General features: G+C 39.5%; 1 protein-coding gene across 10 annotated transcripts in view; it reads left to right on the top strand.

Moving 5' to 3' along the window:
• The window catches only part of LOC126395245 (transcription factor 4-like), a 314,524-nt gene that overhangs the window by 272,280 nt on the left and 18,106 nt on the right, over positions 1 to 24,138 (top strand). For all 10 annotated transcript variants that reach the window (XM_050052562.1, XM_050052563.1, XM_050052559.1 and 7 more), the window contains one exon: positions 19,433 to 19,571. In XM_050052562.1, the coding sequence (XP_049908519.1) occupies positions 19,433 to 19,571 (139 nt within the window). The remainder of the gene's footprint in view (positions 1 to 19,432; positions 19,572 to 24,138) is intronic.

Genomic DNA, 24,138 nt, shown 5'->3' with positions numbered 1-24,138 from the left:
TAGACACTTACATTCCTAATCAATACACCAACTTTGGCCTTCCACTTTTCTGAAGCATAAAACTTTTTTAGGTGGATAGAGATGCACCTTATGATTAGCGCTGCACACTTAATTTAACTATTATCTATATCGCAATTTGGCCAAGTGCAGTATTCAAATTGCCAGAGCTGCAATTTTCTTGATAGCGGTAAAAACGTGTCAAAACATACCATTTTAAACGAGACATTGTGGTGCTACAGAGATGCCCTGGCCTACAAATCATATTCCAGATGTTAGGGAACATGCTGTGTTTTTACATTGCCCAGCAAAAATCACATCATCATCATTGTTATATTTTTTAACGCAAAAATTACCATTGTAGACAGGTGGATCTAGATAGATGTGCTGGTATTTTAAAAATCGTGTAAGCAAAAATAAGTTAAGACTTTCTGAAAGCATCACAAAAATCAGGCCTCTATGAAACACTATCAGACTGTAAAGAGAGGAACTTTCAATACAGTGATGCTTCTTTGTTAATGTGGAGCTTCACAGGAAAATGTAGCTGATGAAAGTGATTGAATATCTTACAAAGGGAAATCAAGACCAGTTACACTGAAACATGTTTAATATTCTTGCTTGTGTTGCTCGACAAGATAACTTGCCTTGTTTATCTTCAACGATACAAAGTCCAACTTTCTTAAATTTTTTGCAGTGGATTTAAGTGGGCAAATGCGACATGACTTCACACAGCTGAAAAACATGAAGTGGCGAGTCAGTCTTAAACTTTTTGTTGTCATTGGCATTTTTTAAAAGGATCACAGTGTGAAGAACAAACAATATACAGTCGCACACATGGTCTAACAAAAGTTTACGTAGTGGGTTAATAAAGTCAAATGAGGAGCATAAAAGACAATACGAGAGGAGAGGAAACAATGGAAAGAGGTTTAATTAAAAAATATGAAGTCAGACAGACAGCACTAATGTTTTCCATACTTAATTTGGGATTTTTTTTTTTTTTGTCAACTTGAAACAATAAACATAAAGAACCAAACAGCTGTGTGACATAAGGAGATGTAGGAGGGTGAGAGAGGGAGAGCATTATGAAACACAGCCAGTATAAACACATTCAGATGCCTGAACATGTTCAGTCAGACCTACTTTGTTTATTTGTGCTTTACGTTTGTGCATATTCACTTGTAGACACACACTCACACCAGATGTTCGTGCAAACCAACACAGGAGAAATACTGCACACTGTCACTACCTCTTCAACACCTCGCTGTCTGAACAGAAACTTGGCCGCAGCATTAGAGACGTCATCGATCAGGCTTCTGGAGGGACAGTTTGACTTTTCTTCTGTTTAACAGTTTTGTATGGTGGCTGTAATGAACACTGCAGCCTCTAGGGGGCGCTAGTAGTGGCTTCACTCCATTCTCACCACAGTAGTTCAGGAGCTTTGTCCCTCTCGCTCTGGTCTTTGTTAAAGTATTTACTTTGAAGTGTTGTTTTCTAAATGGAGAGCACCTGTGGAACAGTGGAGTGTGTGTGTGTGTGTGTGTGTGTGTGTGTGTCTGCCTGCACGCTGGCCGGCTCCCACAGAGATTATCTTCTTCTCACGCATATCTGTCCAGCTGTCTCTCTCTCTGTCTCTCTCACTTGTTTCTGCCCCCCTCGTACATGTGTATTTTTGTTGTGTTTCCTGCTTCTTTAATCTTAAAGGGGGCCTATAATGCTTTTCATTATTTTATGTCTGATATAAATTTAATACTACAATGTCAGATGTTCAAATTAAATGTGACCAAAGTTTGAAATAATGAGGTACAAGTAATCCCCGGGAGCAAAAACCTCAGACTTCAGACCGTTCTGAGGACTCTGTTTCCAATAGGGATGTCCCAATCTGATCTTGAGATCAGTATCAGGTCTGGCTCTACTGAGCTATATAGAGCCCAATCCTTTTGTTTTACTCAGCTTTCATACAGGTGTTTTTTCTCGTAAAGCTTTTATGCACAGCAACACGGAGTGCAGCCATTTTCAACCCTCCACTCTGCTGTGCTCTGTGTGAGTGTAAAGCCCCATTTCCACCGAACACTTTCGGTATGGTACCTTTGGAACCAAAAGTAACCCTTCAGACATGGTACCTAGACCCTAGCATTTCCACTGCAAACCATACTCTTAAATGTGGGCGGGTGGTTGTCACTCACTGCTCCATCCAGCACTCACTGTATTTCCTCATTATTGATGGAAGTCTGCACCTCGTTTATCGTCTGCAGAATGGGGCTGCACGCCGACATTTTCAGAACAAAATAAAACAGGCTGCAGTGAGAGTTTCTCTCCATGGGATATTTAAAAATAGCAGGTTTGTGCATTTAGTTCTTCTCAGGTAAGCTCAGGGGTTTAGTGTTGCTGTAGCCCACAGGAACGACACTCTCTGGCACTTTTTTTTTTTTTTCTCCGAGTGAGGATTAGAATATATGCCGTTCACATAATCTGGTCTTTTTTTGGAAGTAGGAGGAGACCAAACCAGAGCTACTAAGACAATAAATGTTAGAATTAAATTAATCATGTGGACACAAACACAACATTTGTGTTTGTTGGTAGCTTGTTGTGAAGTTTTGCACCCCAGTGGTCAAAAATACTGATTAGTGCAGCTTCGAGATAAGTAATTAAAATGAAGAAAGGGGAATTTGGAGCAAAGAGACAACAAACAGAACAAGTTCACAAAATGGAATTAAATATTGTTTGTCTGCTTTTAAAGATGGTGGACAAAGAAAGAATACACCAAAGGTAATAGTCAGAGCTAAGGGATCTTAATAACATTACTAGCTACTTTGGAGCATAAGAAAACACTTAAGATTAATGTGAATTTTTACTGTGCTCTAAGTTTGACAGAACACATTTCTGTGTGCATAAAGATCTGACAAAAGTGGAAAAAAGAGTAGTGTTTTTGGATTTATGATGCCATTTTACATGTGTGGTGAATAAAATGCTTAAAATTTAAGGGAAATACCTACAAACTACTTTTTAGTTTCATTCTGGGTGCTTTTAAACATTTTTCTGCTCTTTGAACATCCCCAGAGACAAATTTTGCATTAGGCTGAATAAAGTGATGTGTGGTTCAGCCCAAGAAAACATGAAAGGTTAACTTTTTGTTAAGGGTCATATTTATAAAAACTACTTTTCAGTTTAATCTTGACATTTTTCCAAAACATTTCTGACTTTTTTTTATAGGTTTGCACCCAGTGGAAAAAGAGAAAGTGAAGTGAGGGATATGTGGTTAAAAAAAACACTGTTTGCTTATGGACTCATTCAAAACACAGGCACACACACAGAAGCTCATAAATTGCTCCTTGTGTTGTCATCAGGACCCGTATGTGTGTTTATTCAGGCTCTGGATTATTGGTCGATAGACAAACAGACTCATTAAGACTGAAAACGCAGCAGCTCTATAATAGGGTTTTTCCTTGGGCCCTCATGACATGCATTTCCACTACATCCTCACATCAGGGACAGTCGCTCCGCACTGTTGTGGTCCTGCTTGGTATCAGGGCCGAACCCAACAAACCTTTAGCAGCTTCTTTCCCTTCACTGTGTCCTCAGTGGCTGAAATACATCCATTTTAAGAACAGCACGTCTTTTTACTTCCTGTACTCTACAGTAGGCTAACCCAGTGGTCACAATGCTTTTTCAACTATAACTTAGTTACTTCACTTTACACAGTTTGCTTTGTTCATATTGTTTATAAAATATAGTTTGTTTTTGTATATAATGCTTTTGATTATATTAAATAACCTTGATGTCCTATATAACTGTTAGCGATGGTAGCTAGTCATTCAGTGTAGCACCAAGCAACCAGCTTTGCTAACGTCAGGTCGCTATGACTTTTTACTCTTGCTGCTTTGAAGAGTTGCCAAAAATTGAAGTGACTACTGATGTACACCGTTATGCGAAAGCGAGCAGTAAAGCTCCATATAGCTGACCGCCGTCCGCATAAACTTGATATTGCTTCTCTTCATTTTAGCAATCAGTTAAGCTAGCTGACTGGCTAACATCACTATCAAAAAGGTGTAGAAAACACTATTATACAACAACAAAAAGGGGTGAAGTTAATGCAGCTGTAGAGCTGACAGGAAGTCAATAGATGTACACAAAATTACTGTAAATTAGACTGCAATATGCTACGTTTTGCTACTTTTAATTAGGACTCTAAGTGCCGTTTTCATTTCCTGATGTCCTCTTTGAAATACTTGTGACAGGTTAGGACAAAGATGTGAGACAGAATCCAGAACATTTTGTAATTGTATTGGAATTGTGGTTTATAACCCATGCTTGGATGGTGTCACTTTTCCTTCCACTTAACTACCCAGTCAGTCTCTGTTGATCCTGAGATGCGTATCAAGCGTATTGGCTGCAATATTGCATTCTGGATCTCAGATTAACTGTTGTACTAAACTGCATATCTGTGTGGCTCGACTGCTCGCAGCCTTTCACAGCGTAGCTTGGCTATGGAAATACCCTCTAACTACACACACCCACACTGGCTTATAAATATCCTGGACAATTGCATGTGCTGGTTGACATCAAAATGTGGGGACCAAAGCCTGAGCCCAAGTTGTGGGGACTCCTCTCCATAAAGTAGTTTAATTGGAAGAAAGTTCCAGGGAAGTTCCAGAAGTATTTCTCCTTACTCTAAATTCCCATTTCAAAGTATTCATATGGTTATCTTCCCAATATCCCTCAGTGTAGACACAGATGAGTCACATGGATAGTTTTACAATACAGCAGGTTTCTCTTATGACCTTATGAACTATTTCAGCTTACTTTTGTCAGCTTGGTATGGCTGATGGCTCAAGTACTACGTTACCCATGAGCCTCAGCTAATGTTGCTATAGAGAAGACAGCAGTCAGAGGCACAATCAGAATCACTTTTTTATACTAGGTCTAGTACGACATCTGTGCTTCTTAGCAGTACCAAATATTGAGCGTAGCATTAGTTCAGGCAGGACACGATGTCAAGCTCAGCTCCCATCCCAGCTGCATCAGCTGATCTCAAACAGCCCAATCAGCTGATGGAGCAGCTGATGATGGAAGGTAGTCAGCTGATAGATCACATGATTCCTTTCTATGCAACCAATTGGCAAATCTCATTCAGGGCTTCCTATTTAAACTGCTCTGACCTGCCTACTGTTGCTGCTTCCTATGCAAGCTGCTTTGCAACCTGCCTCCACCCCAGCTCCTCCTTTTCATGTTGTGTCTGACTTATCAGTGTCATTTCTGTTTGTCATTGATGCTGCTCCGTTCTCTTCCTGGGGGGTCTTTGCTGCTCTCCCTGCTTTAGGCTTTCCATGTAGGCACATGGAAGGGCAGGGAGGTTTGCTCTCTCTGCCTCAGGCTTTCCCTGTATGTGTGTGGAGGGGCAGAGAGGTGTGCTCTCCCTCTCTGCCTTAAGGCTTTCCTTGTATGCATGTGGAGGGGCAGAGAGGTGTGCTCTCCCTCTCTGCCTTAAGGCTTTCCTTGTATGCATGTGGAGGGGCAGAGAGGTGTGCTCTCTATCTGCCTTAAGGCTTTCCTTGTATGCATGTGGAGGGGTAGAGGGGTGTGCTCTCTCTCTTTTCCACGTAGGCGCATGGAAGAGTCTTTCTGTGTAGGCCCTACTAAGGCAGAGAGGCCCCAGAACAGAGTCATACCGCCACATATAGTACTGCATTTGGAAATAAAGCTTTCTTTGACCTAAGTGGTCCTAAATGAACACACTTGGTAACAATTAGTGAAAGATCGTTGTAACGGACAAACAACCTTGATTAAGCTGCTCACAGATCTTTACAGTTTTCAGTACTAGATCTTGTGGACACATTTCAGTTGGTACCCAGAAGTATAGAGGTTTGGCTTCCAGGCGTGTGTGTGTGTGTGTGTGTGTGTGTGTGTGTGTGTGTGTACAGTGTAAACAGGAAGTTTGAACCAAAAGAAAGGAAAGAGACTTGGTAGAAATACAGAAAAAAAATGAGTGGAAAATTAACTGAGAGGAAGGAGTGATGTCATCGCTAAAATGAAGCCATTGTGTTTGAAGCAAGACTTTTTCTGTTTTTTTCATGCATACATTCACTGTCTCCCAATCTCTTCTCTTTCTTTCTGTCTTTCTGTCTTGCCTTCATTTTTTCTCATCGTCATCCCTCGCCACCTTTTTCCTCTTTCACTAGTCTCTGTCCTTCTCCTTCCTCTCTTTTTTTATTTTTATTTATCTATTTTGTCTTTCTTGATGTTCCCGTCTTCCTTTTCCCTCTCTACTTCTTTTTCATCTTGTTCTTTCTCAGTCTCTTTTTCTGTAACTTTCCCATACTTCATGTTCTCGCCTCTTGTTTCTTTTCTATATTTTTTTCCATTCACTCTCTTGCAGATGTGACAACTCTCCCTCTTTCCTGCTGTTTTTAGGCTCCCACACACACTACACACACATGCACACACACACACACACACACACACACACACACACACACACACACACATCTCTCTCTCTCTCATTGACACACATTTTATGACATATTTACTTTATTACATATTTTCTGTCACTTTTGTTTTCATCTTCCTGTCTTGACTTTCTTATTTTCTCTCTCCCTGTCTGTCCCTCTGTGTCTTTCTCTTTCACACACACACACATACACACACGCACACTCACACAGCTGTATATAGTTTGGCAGTGTTAGGCAGAGACGCCTGCAGGCTGAGGTCATAACTCTGGGAAAACAGGTGGTAGACTGATGCGGGAGAGACCGAGAGCAGGCGAGAGACACATATATATACGAGTGCATCATGCACACACTCAAATGCATAAACGCATTAAGGCAGAATTACACATATGCTCTGACATTTTACATTTTTTCCAATTAGATTTATATTTTCTTTACGCTAACATCATTGCAGTCTGTTATTACACGGATAGAAATACACAGATTAAGCCTCAAAACAGAGACGATAAGCAACATTTTGTGTTTGGTTATGTTGTGGCGTGATAACACAGTTGAGGGATCAGTTTGGAAGGGGACTCTGAAACGAGGGGAGAGGTGAAGGGGGAGAAATGTCTCTCTGTGTCTCCATTAGGCAGTGAAATGGATCGTAATCTGCATCACTTTGCTGTAAAACACACTAATGCCTTTTAATACTCTGCGTCTCCTTTCTCGGTCACTAAATGCACTCCTATAAGCTGATGGAAATCTGCCATCCCCCCTTCACCTTCATCACAGTAATAACTGCTCTAAAACTATATGGCCAAAAGTATATGGTCGCCCATTGTCAGTAAATGTTTGTGTATTTTAAAGTTGTTATTTCCTAGTGTGGTTTAGACCAAACCAGCTCTTGTAGCGGCAGAGTAACACCCATGGTTTTGGATGTGTTCAGTATCACATATGGTTGTAATGCATGGATGTCCACATACTTCTGGGCATAGTGGAAACAAACCATAGGCTGAAATTATGTGTTGCCTTGCATTTCATACATTAATAAATTAATTTGTTGGACATCATATAGTATGTGTAGTCTATTTATTCATGTTTTTGATATATTAATATGTTGCTAATGTAATGCTAAACAAAAAGATGCGTAAACTCTGACCCTCAGTTGGTGATCACTGTATTGTAAATAACAACAAATATCAAGAAAAACAGCAATGCTTTCAGTATATGTTATCATTCATTTGATGAGTGTGGGCTGTTGTGTTTCTCCTCAACTTCCTGAAAGTATGGATTACAGCACTGTATGTTAATACACAGGGCTATAGTATGGTAATGTTGTTTCGGTGCGGTACGTCTTCACTGTGTGCTGTGTGATATGAATATTTATTAGGAAAAGAGGTTATGATCATTGAGCATTTGTGTGCGGCCCCGCGTTCATGAAGATGATTAGACGAATAAACTTTAATGACCTTGATAACTGGTTAATACAACATGGTTTTGAGTCTCAGGTCGAGCGACAAAAATGCAAAAATGTTTCTCATCAGTGTTAATACAGAGGATTGACTGTGACAAACAACAAATAAATAAATGAATACACCTCATACTTATACTAAATAATATGAACGTATAAAATACAGTTAAAATGACAAAAAGGGAATGAGCTATAATTTGAAAATAATTGAAATATGATATGCATGCACCTACAGTAGTTTGTCTGATTTATATTCTTATACAGATACACTGATAAATATTCTTTAAAAGTTGAGTGTAAAGCTTCATTTAGTAATTTGAAACTAAAAAAATGTTAATATGCTAAACATAACTAGAAATTATTTTATGCTACCCCATTTGAGCAGCTTATGGTATCTACCTCTAGTGGCTGTATTAATGGTGCGTTCCAGGCAGGCTTTTGAACTCGTAAGTCACGACTTCAAGTCAGGAGTTACGACTTTGTAGCGTTCCAGGAAAGTTACGGCAAACTGCCAGTTACTTCCTGTTTAACGTTGAACATGGCAAACCGTATGTTTGTGCTTCCCCAATATTTCTATCGCCAAAGGTGCCTGCTCCTTGCTCATTTGAGCGAAACGGAGGAGGAAAACAGCGCACAAGGTCACAGATGCTATTATACTTTTTATTTTACGTTATCTGTGTGTTTGGAAACGTATTTTGTATTGATTATTCTTGCACTGGAAACCAGCCGTTAGAGCGGCTGCCAATAATGCGTTAACATTAGGGTTATTTTATGTCTATTTCTCACCATGTATCACCTGCATCAACACCGCATCCATAGGGTTGCCATTGTTATTTAGAGGAGTAAGGTAATTGGTTTAGAGGGCTGTGTGACGTCAGAAAGCGTAACTGGGAGTACATCGATCTGGTATGAGTTCACGGGTGGGAAGTTACGGGTTTGACTGCCGTTCCAGTGCACTTTCACGGGTTACAGGTTGTGAAAACACGAGTTACGGGTTGCCTGGAACGCACCATAATTATGATGAGTGCAAAGGAGGAAGTCAGGTGACATAGTGTTAAGAGTTGCAACTTCGTTGGCATTGATGAATGGCTCAAACACAGGACTTTGGCCCAGGAGACTGCTGTTTGTGTCAGACGTGGAACCCAAAGTCAGCGTTGAGTTATTTTAACTTGATGTTCTTTATATCCTTTTATATAGTAACATGTTATGTGACATAACTTCTGTCAGTTACGTCCCGTATTTAACAAACATACTTATGTTAACCAAAGCCACAATCTTTTTCTAAACCTAACCCAAGTAATTGGTGCCAAAAATCCAACCATGCCACCACCGCGTAATCGGTCAAGAATGAAGAGGTCATGGTCATTTTTATGGTTTTCTGTGTTATCAGATTGATATTAGATGAATTCAGTAATGGCACTGTGTTAACTGCAACATTGAAGCATTTAATTTGAATTTGCTACGTGTATGAATCCTGTCTTTGACTAGCTTCTTCAAGGCTCATGGTTATCATAGTATTTAGAGCCATTTTCTATATAAAAATGATGAAGAAAAAGAACGAATTATGGCAATGTCATTCTGTCTGTTGGCCGGTTCGCTACTTTCTTCAAGAATGAAATGAACTATTGGGTGAACTGCAATGAAATTTGGTCCAGAAATTCATGGGCCCTGGAGGATATATCCTGATTTCTGTGATCCCCTGACTTTTACTCTAGTGGCAACATTAGGTCTTCCTTAGGTCTACATTACCTTCGTACGTAATGTCACAGTAGATACTCAAAGTTACATTGTCACGTAACCTTGCGTCAACACATCACGTTGCCACGTTACATTAAGTATGTGATATTATGTTTAGTAGGTAATACGACAACACCCAACCATGATTTTTGTTGTAAACCTAACTACGCTGGTTGGGGCATTGATTCAGCCAGCGCTCCTGTTGGACGTATTAGAGGGTAGGAACATAAATCCTGTGTGGTCATGAGGGTTCGAAGACTTGTTGCTTAATGTCAAGTTTCCAAATGACATATTTCCCAGAGACTCCCTCTCCTCTGTTTCATTTTTCTTTTTTTTATTGACATTTTACTTGACAGAGGAGTCTGTCATCCCTCACTTTCATTACACGGAAATTAAGAAAAAAATACATACATATCACGCCACTGGAAAATGTTGCTGTACTTTTCCTCCCATGGAAGTTCTCAACGCTGGCTGTGTGTGTGTGTGTGTGTGTGTGTGTGTGTGTGTGTGTGTGTGTGTGTGTGTGTTGACGTCGCTACAGCAGGTGCTTTCTGTCAAGTGTTTAGTTTGCACAGAGGAGAGACTGTTCAGTTTGAAGAATGTTCCACCCTGTGTGTGTGAGCATGTTAACCGTAGACCAATGTAGACCCCAGTCCAGTTTGTTTAAATATCCAATGTACAGGATATCACATCTACAGATATGCATTGCATTTACAAGGAAGATCTCACCATCACAAGAATTCATGACTAAATGACATCGATTGTCAACAACAAATGGGCAGATTTCCATTTGATATAGAGTATGCTCCCTCCCCTGAATCATCTTCAGGACAGAATTCTCCATAAATGCACAGGAAATATCAAGATCTAAGTTTCCTGATAACATTGCCTCTCCCCTGGGGATGAACCATCCCTGCTTCATATTACATCCTCTCCTTTCGTCTCCTCCCTCTCTGCAGAGGTGCACTGTTTCGGACCGCAACAATAATTGAAAAGGACAAAAGGAAATTGCAGAAATCCGTCTAATATGGGCTGAAATATTACAATTTATGGAGTTAGTAAATTGACAGAGTTTATTCTTCTCCCAGGCGTGTTACTGCAGCAGCACAGACAGACTTGTCCCCACTGTTTACAACTGCATGACAAATCTGTCTGCGTGTGTTTGTGTGTGTGCGTGTGTGTTACAGAGAGACTGAGATCTCTTGACCCAGAAATTCCCTTTTTTCTCTTCTTCTTCTTCCTGTGTAATCAGCACACTCACACTCACACATACACACATTTTAAATGAACACACTTCCCACTGATCAACAACATTGCAGATGACAGCTACTCAGCACCTCCTCCTCTATCTCTTGCTCTTTCTTTTTTTATTTCTTTATTTTAATCTGCTTTTGGGAATGACATTTATGTATGGCTGTGTCACCCAAGCGTAGAGGAAGAATAACTTATAAAAGAATGGGAAACAGGCAATGGTGATAGAATCTACAGATAAAAGTTTTCAGGTACGGTTAATACAAAATGAATTAATGATTCCCTGTCATGTAGCACTATTTATGTTGCAATACAATAGGACTAGGCATCAAAACGTAAAATATGTCAAAGACTGTCAAGTACAAATGTCTAGCCAGATACTTAGTCTTGTTTACTCATTGTTTCATATCACTGAACTAATGCATAGAGTGCTCCAGGGATGGCAGTGTTTTTGTAGGCTGAAGCAGAAGTTAGCATCACACTGGTTCCTTTGTCAAAAAGCCAATAATATTGGCTTTTGTGTTATTGCAGAAATAAGCTCTGTGGAAAACAAATGTTTATGATACTTATCTGGTTCAGCAAGATAATCTTCACAAATTGACATCACTTTTATTCTTTTTTTTTAAGCATAAATGCAATCACCAGGCTCTAAACAACCTACACTGTAGTTGCATGACTTCATGTTGCTACCACAGTGAGGCTGTAAAGCCAAGTTCGGTCTGATGACGTTCTATGGTGTCATTTAGCCTCTGTGTTAGCAACGGTCTTTTTTAAGATAAACAAAAGCTTCAAAACTCATGAGTGGGAATTTACTTATGTATTTTATATCATTGACCAAAAAAATCTCTTAAGCTTGTTTTAAACAAAGACCTTATTTCAGTCAAGACCACTTTTGCCATAGAAAACTTTATTTCCATTGCAGTATTGTAGAGCACACCTCTCTGCCCTTCCATGTGCCTACATGGAAAGCCTATAAGGCAGGGAGAACAGACACCGTGTCCTGCCTGAACTAACACTATGCTCAATTTCAGACATCTAACCAAATACTGATTCAAAAAGCCCACTGACTTAAAGACGCAGGAACATAAAAACATAACTTTTTGTTATATTTGCTGAAAAAGTTACCGACTGTAGCTTTAAGAAAGAACTTGCTGAACACCAAAATAGTCAGCTCAAGACTACCCTCAAATTTCAAACTGGTATTGAGTCAAACATTTTCTACACGTTGTCAAGTAAACAACCTGTTTAGCTCAAGACTTTTGAAGCTGGATCCAGTTAACCTGTTGTCCAGATGACTTTTGATTTTGATTAAAACAGGTGCTGTTTTGGTATCATCACTGAGACCTTGGGTGTCATATTAACACCAATATAAAGGAATCACCAGCCATAATTGTACCCTTGCGTGTAGCTTTTCTACAGACACATTGCTGCATGTTTTTGATACATCATCATCAGGTTGTAGCTTGATTTGCTACCTTTAAGGCAGCTACTAGTTTCAGTTCGTTCTATCAAAATCAGCTTACAGACAATATAGCCTGTATTCTTGGTGATATAGGAACTTCAAACGCTCTTCGGTGGTGTATGTCTTAGACACAGTAGCTCAGAGGATGTTGTGAATGGAATTATGACTTTAATCTGGTGTTCAGCAACCAACTGTCAGATTTTGGAGGGGTCCTTGAACGCACCAACAAGGAGTTTGTCTTTTGTTTCATTATTGTGATAGTGCAGTTGAGAGCAGCAACTGTTTGGAAAACTCTCCCTGTTTGGTGCATTCAAGGACACTCAGACATCTGGTTTTTAAGACTTGGCTGCAGGACAGCAATGTTTTTTTTGTTTGTTTTTTTTGTAAATCAAGCAAACAATATTCACTTCATACTTTTCACAGCAACCATATGTGTGACTTGTTTGTTGTCTGGATTTGATTTTGAGACCCAACATCCCATGGAAGTGACGCTTTCCAGCAGTCAACAATTAAAGCAGAGCTCTCCGAATGTCCTTGAATGCAGCTCTGGAAAAAAAAAGTCAGAACAAACCAAAAAAAATGTCAACACTGTGACAAGATAATCTTAACTCGAAATCTACTAATTATCTTTTTCTGCAGCTTTCATGCTGTCATGGCTGAAATCAACAAATTTTACTCACTGACAGTAAATGTCACTGATTTCATTTTGTTATTGGCTGCACAATTAGATTTGTCCATCATCCAATCAGATGTCTTGAACCTGAGGGATGGTGATAAATGGGCGTGGCTGTGGTTTTATGGGGACTCTCATAGCAACACCAGCAGCAGATCAGTTTATGTGTAATTTATTTATATTTTTTTCTTCCGTCTGTCTCCTCGTCTTCCCTCCTCATTGAACTAAATTAAGGAAGAGAGAAGGAAGGCTCGTTAAAATATAAAAGCCCTCCATTAAAAATGTACGCCACCCTCTCTGTCTCCCTCGCTGCTGCCATTTTACATTTGGGAATCCAGGCAGTGATGAAAGGCAGAGAACGGAAAGAAAAGACAGAAAGAAAGACGAGAGGCAAATAATAAATAAGGGAGCAAAGAGACATATGGACGGATAGACGAAGGACGCTCAGCTTGAAACACACACTCAGATACTCACACACACACACACACACACACACACACACACACACACGCACACACACACGTGTGCATGCAGACAAGCCAGTCGACATTTTGTGATATTTGCATGGAGCGAGAGGGGAGTCTGGCATGTGGTGGGCAAGACCTCTCTGTCAGCCAGCTGGATTAACAGACAGACAGAGGGATCTGATTTTCAAAACAACTTTATTTACACTACAGTTATCATACAGTATATCAAAAACGTCACAGCAGATAATAGTGTATATATTTCAATGTAAAAAATATCTACACATATTGTTATAATCTGGTCCAAAAGTGAACATAGTTTGAGACTATTATGTCATCCTGTCAAAAAAGAGCCTCTCCTACCTTATACACCCAACAACCAGGCAAAACAGGCAACTACCACAGGGCCCCAGACTCCTAGGGGCCCCAAAGATCCCACATTCCCTATCAGTTAGTTTTAGTAATTTGATTAATTGTCAATTGATAGGGAATCCCAATTGTAATATCAACTAAGGCAGGCTCTCTATCAGCTGATGTTGTTGCGTGGTTTTGTTTAAAGGCCTCTGTGTCAAAATCTAGTTTCAATACCTAAAATGTATCTAGTTTGTAATGTGCTCACATGGTATGTACTCCTATATACCATGATCAAATTAACATAATCAAATTGTGGTGTCGTAAGCAGCTGTTTTTCTGGGTTGGAAACTCAATCAAGACAATCTTGAGTTTTTTTTAGCAGGGACGAAATAATCTGGAGTGGTGGAGTTAGAGAGAACTGTAAGGGCTGAAATTTGTGTGAGTAGAAACTAAATTTGAAAGATTTATATTTGAATTTGAACTGAATATTTCCATTGAAAATCTGAATCTGAATAGCATGATTTGAATTTAGATTTATTAGTTTAAAACTGCATTCCAATAAAACTTCAAAGTGAATGTAAAATCATGACATTGAATTCCGTTGCTTTGAAACTGTGTTTGATCTTTACTGAAAATTCCAGCCCGATTGTATAGGTCAACTGGGCAAATGGTTTATTAAGACCCATGTGTATGTTTATTGTAAGGCAGTACCCTCTAGTGATCACAGTAATTATCACAGGAGCTGAAAAAGAAGTGATGTGACGTAGCATAAAAAGTGACAAAAGTCTGCATGATACTGTGCAAATATTGAAGACTATGAGGTGGGTGGGAGTGGTGGTGGATGTGTCAAACAAGCACAGGACTTTCACGTCCGGTCAAGTCACCGTTGACGTCTTTTAAAAACAATGTAGCCTAATTTGCCAGTATATGTAACATGCTACACTAGTGACATATGTGACGTAGGTCACCAAACGTTAGATTAGTGACAAAAGTACTTAACGTGAAACTTCAATTAAAAGCCTGGTCCCAAGTAAAAGCCCAGCCCTCTTACTAGCCCGCTGTGGCTACAAATTTTGACAAATAAAGGCCTGTGTCAGATAGACGCCTGGTCTAGTTGCCAATCAGTTCATTATTTTTGTTGGCTACCTAAAATTATGTGTCCAACCCTCAATTACCATGTAAGTTATTTATATTCCTTTAGTCTGTAAGAGTCCTCATATCAAAAGAATCAAAGGGGTTTTTCATAAAAATTCATCCAAGTATCTGAGTATTGTTTCAGCAGGATAAAGTGGTGTTGTGTCGATATGCCGGCTGCCATAACTCTGTCTCTCTCTGATGTGCTGTCTGTGCAAGACAGATCAAATGAATGATTCATAATTGATATATTATCTGATTATATATATTATTATATATCTGATCCTGCTGATTTAAATAACAAGTTGATTGTATTTCCAGATCTTTGCTGAGCAACAGTTTTGTGTTGAAGGAATTAAGGGCCTGTCCCAAATATAGGCCTGCGGATTTCAGTGATTTAAGCAAGTTATAGCCTGGGCTATTAATTGACGTTTTATAGTATTTAAAGTCAAACCATGATGTTTTTTCATAAACCTGACCAGGTAGTTTTTGAGCCTAACTCTGCATGTTTCATGACCTTGAGGACGAGTTTAAAACTGTGACCATTAGAACAGTGATATATGTCTTTTTGGGGCCGGTCATATAAGTCAGTGGTCAGAGAATGCTGGAACATCCTTATTATTGAAGTTGAGCAATTACAATTCAAATACATAAAAAATCAGTTTCTAGTGAAACTTATCTCTGCCTCTAGAATTGAGCTTAGCAGACCTCTGAATCCCACTTCTCATCTCTGCTTGAGGCTAGCAGCTCGAGGCTACATTAGCCACTAATAGCATGACACACACCACACACAAATCTCCTGCTGCTTTCAGATGGGGTCATGGTGACCATGTTCACAAGAATAGTTCATATGAATGACGCCCCCTTGTGGAATTTATAGCCAAATAGTTGAAACATTTTTTTAAAGCTCCAAGTTCACGAGTTGTGATTGATGCTTTCAGAAATGGCGGAGACAATGACCATTGATTTTTAGATGGATGATTGATCAATATATTGTAATTTTATTTATATAAAGATGTTCTCAGTAATTTTATAATATGCGGAAGTAAAATGTCCCAACAGCCTCATCTTTTTACTCCGTCAGTATTGCCTTTGCATTTTCTGCATCACATTACCTGCTTGCTAGCTTTTCGCTTGTGTCTATTGCAGTTGCCTGGCAGTGTTGCCCCAGAATATCACATTTGAAGGCAGCATCCAGTTCCTTTTGGAGGCAGCATCCCACTGAACTGTCAGTGGTCAAGCTGCGTCATGGGAAATGAAGGCGACAGGTTTTGATAAGGAGAAAGAATGCATGGAGTGGAAAAGATATTTCCGGTCCTGCTCTAGAAAAATGGCGTTGTCATTTTCAGTGCCAGAGCCAGTGCAGTTGTTACAAGATGATTTATTTTAAAAAAAAAATTACTAATAAATCAGCATTTTTTTGATCAGTGTGCCAATGGTTGAGTTATCTGTAAGCCCATTGGTCAGAGCAGAATAACCCGACCCTGCCCTCTCCTCCTCCCAAACAGAAAGCACAAAGTCAGGCTGAATAGTGACTTTTACACAACATGTATACACTGTAGTACTTCACACAAGTAAATATTTATCATGATTCATATCGAGCCCCTGTCCTGCTGATATTTTCAAAGTGAAAAGCTCAGGGAAAGGAGGGTGGGGAGAGAGAGAGAGTATTCTGAACCGCAGGATGCCACGGGAAAGCTGGCATCACACACACACACAAACACACGCGCGCACACACACACACACATGAAGAGAGCCCATCTCGTGCCAAAACAGTGAGTCCCTGCTGGAAGCTGCTCGGTGCTCTGGGAATTAGAAATCCCACAATTAAACATATGGGCATTAAGATAATTGTCAGTTGTTGTGCTGTCGTGTGTACATGTGTTTGTGTGTGTGCATGCGTGTGTGTGCTTGTATGCGTGCGCGTGCGTGTGTGCATGTGTGCGGCAGACAGATGGATAGGATTCAGCCAAGCACACAGACACACACACATGCACCCCTACAGTATTTCCCCGAAAACACACATGAAAAACACAACGACACACTCCAGCTCCAAAAAGAGAGGGGGAAAAAAAGTGTAAATATACATGTCAGACATGCAGATATGAACCTGGGCTGAGACACACCGCAGATACACACGAGCACACGCTGTCTGCAGGAGCACAGAACAGTTTGCCCACCTGAGTTGTACTGTACTGGAAAAATGGAGGAAAAAAACATCGGGCGGGATGGAGTGTGTGTGTGTGTGTGTGTGTGTGTGTGTGTGTGTGTGTGTGTGTGTGTGTGTGTAAAAGTGTGTGAGAGAGAGAGACGGATGAGATCTTCAGTGTCTTAGAAAGGCAGAGAATGCCCTCAACAGGCCAGTTACAGAACTACAACATCTGTTGGAGGAAGAAATATCAAAGAAAGGAAGAAAGAAAGGACAAATGTCAGTTTCATATTTTGATTTATTTTCCACTGTAAGTTTTTATGACCATCTCATGAGTCCAGTTGTTTAGTGATCTTGAAGAGTGACACTTTTCTTCCTCTCCTTTGTTGTTCTCACATTTCGACATACAACAATAATTAGCTGCACTTGTTTCAAGTCACGTAACGCTGTTGGCTAAAAGTGCAGTAAGCAACAATAACATCTGGAAAACAAAGTATAAGGAATAAGACAATCAAATCATACAATCATTTAATAATTTTCACAATGGAAAAAGAGAAACGGGACAAAATTTAATGAAAAATACAAGTATTATAAGGACTTAATGGCATTATAAAAAAAAATTTAAAATAACATACCACTGTCGAGGGTAGTCCAAAAGTCAAGTCCAGATTTACGCATTATTTTTATATGGCACAAAATCAAACTTTGCCACAGTCTGATTCATGTTTTCTTGTTTGTTAGTTTATTTATTTGCACAATACCCACACAAAAGATAAAATTCTAGTCAGTTAAACTAATTTAAGTTAACTGAAAATGTGCGGGCAGAGCCAAAATGCAGACAGGAGATAGACAACAATTTAAAATCATCTGATCAACCACAGTACAGACCTGTTCAAAATACAAAGGTAGTTGCAGTTAGTATTTGGAAATTTTGGTGACATGTTATTTCTTTACAATTAAGACATAGACTGTTGGCTAGTTTATTTTTGAATTAATCCCACATACACGGTCGTGTTGCCAGAAATACTCCCGAGAGCACCAAATGTGTGTCTGTCCACAGCTGAAAATAGTCCCTAACAAATTTTCTCCTGTTTGAGTAACATTTCAACAAGTCTGTTTTCTACACGAAAGAAAACGTCCAAAATACATGTTGAGGTGTTGATTTTAGTTTGAATTTCTGTTCTTGAAGCTTGTGCAAAAAGAACATATTTTATTATATGACTCATTTGCATATTTAACATTTCAGAAAACTTATACAAAAAAATCAGCTGGAAAAGTTGTGTGGTGATATCTAGAAGTTAAATTCTTTTTTTAACGCTTACACCACATATCTTTAAAGCTCAAAATGAGTTTTTTATCATACTCTGAGCCAGAAATCTCCACCTAAGTAGCATTTACAGGCACCAAACTTCCCAGTATTATTCCTATCTATATTCTGAAGGTTATTACATAGGGCTGTCTTTATATATTATTCATAGCCTGATTTATTAAACACTTTGTTCCTAAAACACGGCAAAATTTGATTATTTATTTTTTAATTTATTATTTACTTATTTTTATGGGGGATGATAGTATTTTCTAAATTATAGAGTAATAAAAAGAGATATTCAAAATTCCCTGTGTTAAAAAAAAAAAAAAAAAAAAAGACTCAAATATGTCGACAAAACAAAACAAGAATTTTGAACCTGACTTTATCCAAAAGTCAGATTTCTGTTCAGGAAATGTGTGCAAATGAATGCATTATTAATTAGATAATCATTTTTTGCATATTCAAACCTAAAATTAAATAATAATAATTATCTTAATATAAGTAATTAACAAGCACACTTTGATGGTTATATCTATTAGTTAAGGTTTTACCCTCTTTATCTCCCCTTTAGGAAAGAACCAGTGGACTCTGGGCTGAGCCACAGACAGGGTAGAGAAGTCAGACAGTACTGAGAGGCAGACGAACACACCTTATAGACAGAGGGTTATTGGCTCATGAGGAATAACTAATGACCAAAGTAAATTGACAAAGTAGTCATGGTGGCATTTTTCATGAGCTCTCATATAAAAGAAGAAAGTATATTTATATATATTTCATCTTTAAATGACACGGTCAAAGACAGTATTGTCATGAAACACAACCCTAACATGAGTCCAAGGGATTTTAGAGCCAGACCATCAGAAACTTAAAACACACTCAGACTACATCTGGACTTTAGAAGTTAGGACTTGACTCAGTGTTGTGTTTGTATCGACTGCAGACAGAATCACAGCAGCTGTTTGTTTAAATAAAAACTCTCACCATCTTTTTTCTCTCTGTTTTCCAGGTGGGCTCGCACAGAGAAGACGGCAGCGGCGTGGGTGGTTTGCGCGGTGGACACTCGATGGCGGGTCAGGTGCCAGGGCCTCAGCTGCCCGTTCAATCGGCCACCTCGCCGGACCTCAACCAGCCCGACCCGTACCGCGGTAAGACTCGCCGTGCTTTGAAACAACCCTTACTTACACTGAGCATCCGACAGTGTACCGCTATCACCAAATCTGTGGGACACAGTTAGGATGTGTCGTCCTTCTGATCTTGTTAGTTAATTCTTATAGACATTTTCTGATTAATGCGTCACATTTTTTAGTATTTGCGTCACTTTACACACGAAAAAAGTACCTGTGTACACGTGTCCAGAGTCGCTGATGGACAAACTGCATCAGCATCTATTGTTTTTGGTCATGCGTGTGCGTTTCCACACAGACAGAGGCTGGTATCCCATCATGCACTTGTGCACACATACAACACACCACACGTTTCCAACACCACATAATATAATGATAATGAAAGAAAAAGTAATAAAAAGGGTGCAAAAGAGGAGATGAAAAGGAACATGAAAGGGGGAGAAAAGAAAAAGTGGAATTTACAGAAGAAGATTAAGAGGAAAAACAAGTCCTGAAATAAAAAAATGTAATGACAAGTACGAAGAAAACAGGCGGAAGAAGGAAGAGAGGACGATGACATGGAGGTAAATAAAGAGAAAGAGGAAAGACATACTCTGAAGATGAGAAGGAGGAAGCAGATAATCTCAAGACAGACAAAACTGAAAGGGAAGAGCAAGAATAAAGGATGACCAAAAAATGAAAGATGAACAAAAGAATTACAGATGCATTAAAATAAAATGACAAAGGGAGAGTAGGAAATTAATGTAGAAGAAAGAGAAATGACAGAAAAGGAAAAGAGTTACAGATGAAAGTGAAAACAAATAAAAGAAGAAGAAGGTGTTGATGAGGAAAGTATCCCAAAACGGGGATCAGACGCTTCACAAGCACGTGGAGTCACATCTCAGCTGGCAAGCCTTCAACTTCACCGCCCGAGTGGCAAAACGCCTAACGAGGAGGGGTAAATAAATATACAGTACGTGTGATATGAATATGGAGCAGGAGAAGTGTATATGAGCGCGCTGTGGAGCAAATTAGCCCTGAGCTCGTTTTTAAAGGCTGAAAATGAGTCTGCTGGCAGCAAAGTTCAGCCAGCGGCAGCCAGAGCCAAGTGTGTAATGAGGTGAGAGAGAGAGAAACACATACACACTCTCAGGCAGAAGTTGTTCCTCACTCCCACATCCGTTCACACACGTGCACGCGCAAACACACACACACACTGAGGGTGTGTGTTGAGGCTGTAAATAGAGGGTATTAAAATGGTTTTGGCAGCAAACACTTCAAACTCAGTAGCAGAGCTGTGGTTTCCTCCTGTCTCCCTCTCTGTTTCATAATAATTACAAACAGTGAAGATTCATTTTTTATTAGTGTTTGTTTATATTTATATTACATTTATATATTTTATACTCAAACTGGTTCTATCTCTTTAGAGCACGTTTGAGGATTTATTTTATTTTACTACATATAAGTAAATTCATATATTACAGACGTAACTTAAAGGGCTAGTTCCTCCAATATGGACGTCATTTCCTTTGAGACTCCGCTTCTCATTTTTTTAGTTAGTGAACTAGAATTGAATGTACTTTAACACTTGGAGGAAATGATGCAACTTGTGTGCCAACACATGTCAAGCAAACTGTGACTTTGGAAAGCCAAAAGATTTCATATTGGTGTTGTTTTTCCGCAGTCTTCCTGCAGCTGTTTCACAACCATACACCGAATATTTTAAAGCCCCTGAAAATGTGACTCTAAATCTTTGGCATTCCTCCATAACGTTGCATGGCTGCGTAAACAACAGCATTAAAACACATTTTCAGGTATTTTTTATTGACTTTTACAGTCAAAAACTCAACTATGGTTTAGGTTTTATCTGATTTGATTGACTCATACACAAACCCTTTAACAAGGTAGCAAATATTATATCAGAAATAATAAAAAAGTGGCTAAATACAAACATGTATATACTAGATATGTGCATGATTAGTCGCTTTAACGATTAAACATCCACCCCCTCACTCGTCGGCACCAGAAATATTAGTCGGTTAAACAAATTAGTGTTTTATTCATGGTCAAGGCCGCTTAACTGTCATGCAGCCGCCTGCCACTAGTGGGGGCTACAGAGCCGTCAGACAGCAGTCCCCCTCCCTGCGGTAATGCTAGAGTAGACTGGAGTTTTAAAACAGCACGGTGGGAAATATGAGAGATGTCCTTGCGCAAAACCGGAACGGTTTGGCATTACTGTGATCTAGAAAAAAAAACAAGGTAGCATGTAGGCTGCGTCAGAAAAAACTGGTGTATAATCACTCGACTGGAGCAATGTGCAACCACATTCAACTCAAGCATTTGGATGTTAACTGATTTAACTATAATTTAGATGTTGTTTTAAAGTGAACTGCTATTATTTTTGTTGGATAATCTGCAAGGTACAACGTGCCCCACATTTCAGAGGCTATTTATTTATTTTAGTTGTTAACTTTTGGCTGAGTTGCCGTCATGTTCACATTCATACAGCGCAAAGTGTCTCGTACTTCAGCGGCATTTAGAATCCGACATGGTTGTTGGAGACTGTGATTAAAGACTTCAAAGGGCTCTTAATGCACACAATATTTTTGGGACAATGTTTCAAATACTTCACAATAAATTGTGCTAAATTTTGACTGTTTTCTGAGTGCTTTCCTGTTTTTTAGACTCATCGACTAGTCTTAATTAAAATTTTCGTTTAGTTGACAGGGAAATTAGTTGCCAAGAACATCCGTAGTATATACTAACCAAACCCCTGCACTCCCAAGTCCATACAGTTCAATCCCTGTATACTTCTAAGTTCACATTATTCACATGTCCTTCCCTGACAGAAGTTCATTGAACAATCACAATAAAATTCATGAATAACTCATAATTCATCAACAAATCGTCAAAATGATAAGGTTAACATTTGCTTGGGAAGAATGGCGTTTGATAAATGAGTAAATACAAAATAAAATTAACAGATAATAAGGAAAAATCAAACAATAGTGCTCCCCCTATTAGGTTTTTGACTCTTACCGATATCTATTCATCCATTAGTAATCTATTGGCTGTCAGAGTGTCTATTACTGTACTTTTTCTGTTTGTCCCCTATTTTCTATTTAGCCCTCCCGCTGTTGTCACTTTTACAGAGTGAACACACTTCTGTCTTAAAATCGGCCTGGAGTTTGTATGAGGTTTGGCACTCGGACACAGCTGCAGAGACAGCCAGGAAATAATGTGTTGGAAGTTTAGGAGGAAGTGGAAAATCTGCATCGATTAAAACTGAAATGTATTTATTAACATTAGACCAATGTGCATGTAAAACTGAAAAACATGACTGAACCACCTGCAGTGACCTCAGGCTCTTAATGGATAGTTGAGCCAAAAATCAAAAACAGTTGCCTTTTGTTTGTTAGTTGCCGAGTGTTGGACATATCAGAGACGACTGCGTTCTCTCGAATATATTTGATGTTGGAGTAACCGGGTCAGGGTTTGTGGAAAGAGACATTGCTGTTGAGGTCTTTAAATGTGATTTTTTTTTTTTTTTTTTTTTTGGCGCTTTGAGCACCACGAGCCGAGTGCCATTATATTTGGAAAAATATGTATTTATTATTTTGGGGTAAACTGTCCTTTTAAACTTCAGACAGAAACCAGATTAGACCACAGCAATTAAGACTCAGATTCAGACCGTTAATAAGTCGCCCTCTCCCCACCCCAAGTCTCCTCCAGTGCCAGTTTGTGTCTGTCTGGGTTCAATCAGACATTCGTATGCACAAAGTCACTTTTCACCGTTTTTAAATGCAGCTATTTATGCCCCAAACACACAGCAATTGTATGGTAAGAGACGCAGACACAAACCAAACACAGGCCGTCACTCAAAGCTGCACACAAAATGCCTCCAGTCAGGCAGACGGAGATTCAAAATGGCCGACAGTTGGTCGTGTGTGTGTGTGTGTGTGTGTGTGTGTACATGTGTGTGTGTGGGAACAGAGCACAGTGTTTTGTGTTGACTGAGAAGTTGGCAGTGTCCCAGTGACGGATCCATACAGGCGTCAAATAAAGACTGCTGTGTTCAGCTGAGGAGGGAGGCAGATAGAGGGTACAGAGGCTTTACGTTTGCACCGCAACTCTCCCCTGCTGCCGCCTTGAAGGTTGACTGGTGAATTAGCTGTGGTCAGACGGGCCTAATGCTGCGTTCACACTAAGAAGAGCAGGAAACCCTCACATCCTTTTAACAGTTGCTTCACTAAACTCGGCGTTTAATCAAAATAACCGCTGTTTTATAATTTAGTTGTACTCATAGTTGTGACACAGAAAAGTGTGTAGCTTCTTTTTAATAAGCTGAGTTGATTGTATCGCCTTTACACTACCTGTCACATTCACCCATTTACACACATTCACACACTGGTGGTCAAGGCTACCATACAAGGTGCCACCTGATACTCACTAACCATTCATGCACACTTGCACACCGATGGAACAGCCATTGGGAGCAATTTGGGGTTCAGTATCTTGCCCAAGGATACTTAGACATGCAGACCAGAGCAGTTGGGGATCTACCTTTGAGCCACAGCCGGTTCTTATGCTTAGTAGAAGATGCTGTTGT

The sequence above is a fragment of the Epinephelus moara genome, chromosome 9, assembly GCF_006386435.1.
Source record: "Epinephelus moara isolate mb chromosome 9, YSFRI_EMoa_1.0, whole genome shotgun sequence".
NCBI classification, from domain to species: Eukaryota; Metazoa; Chordata; class Actinopteri; order Perciformes; family Serranidae; genus Epinephelus; species Epinephelus moara.
The sequence above is the reverse complement of the archived record's forward strand: the minus strand, read 5'-3'. Positions and strand labels throughout refer to the sequence as shown.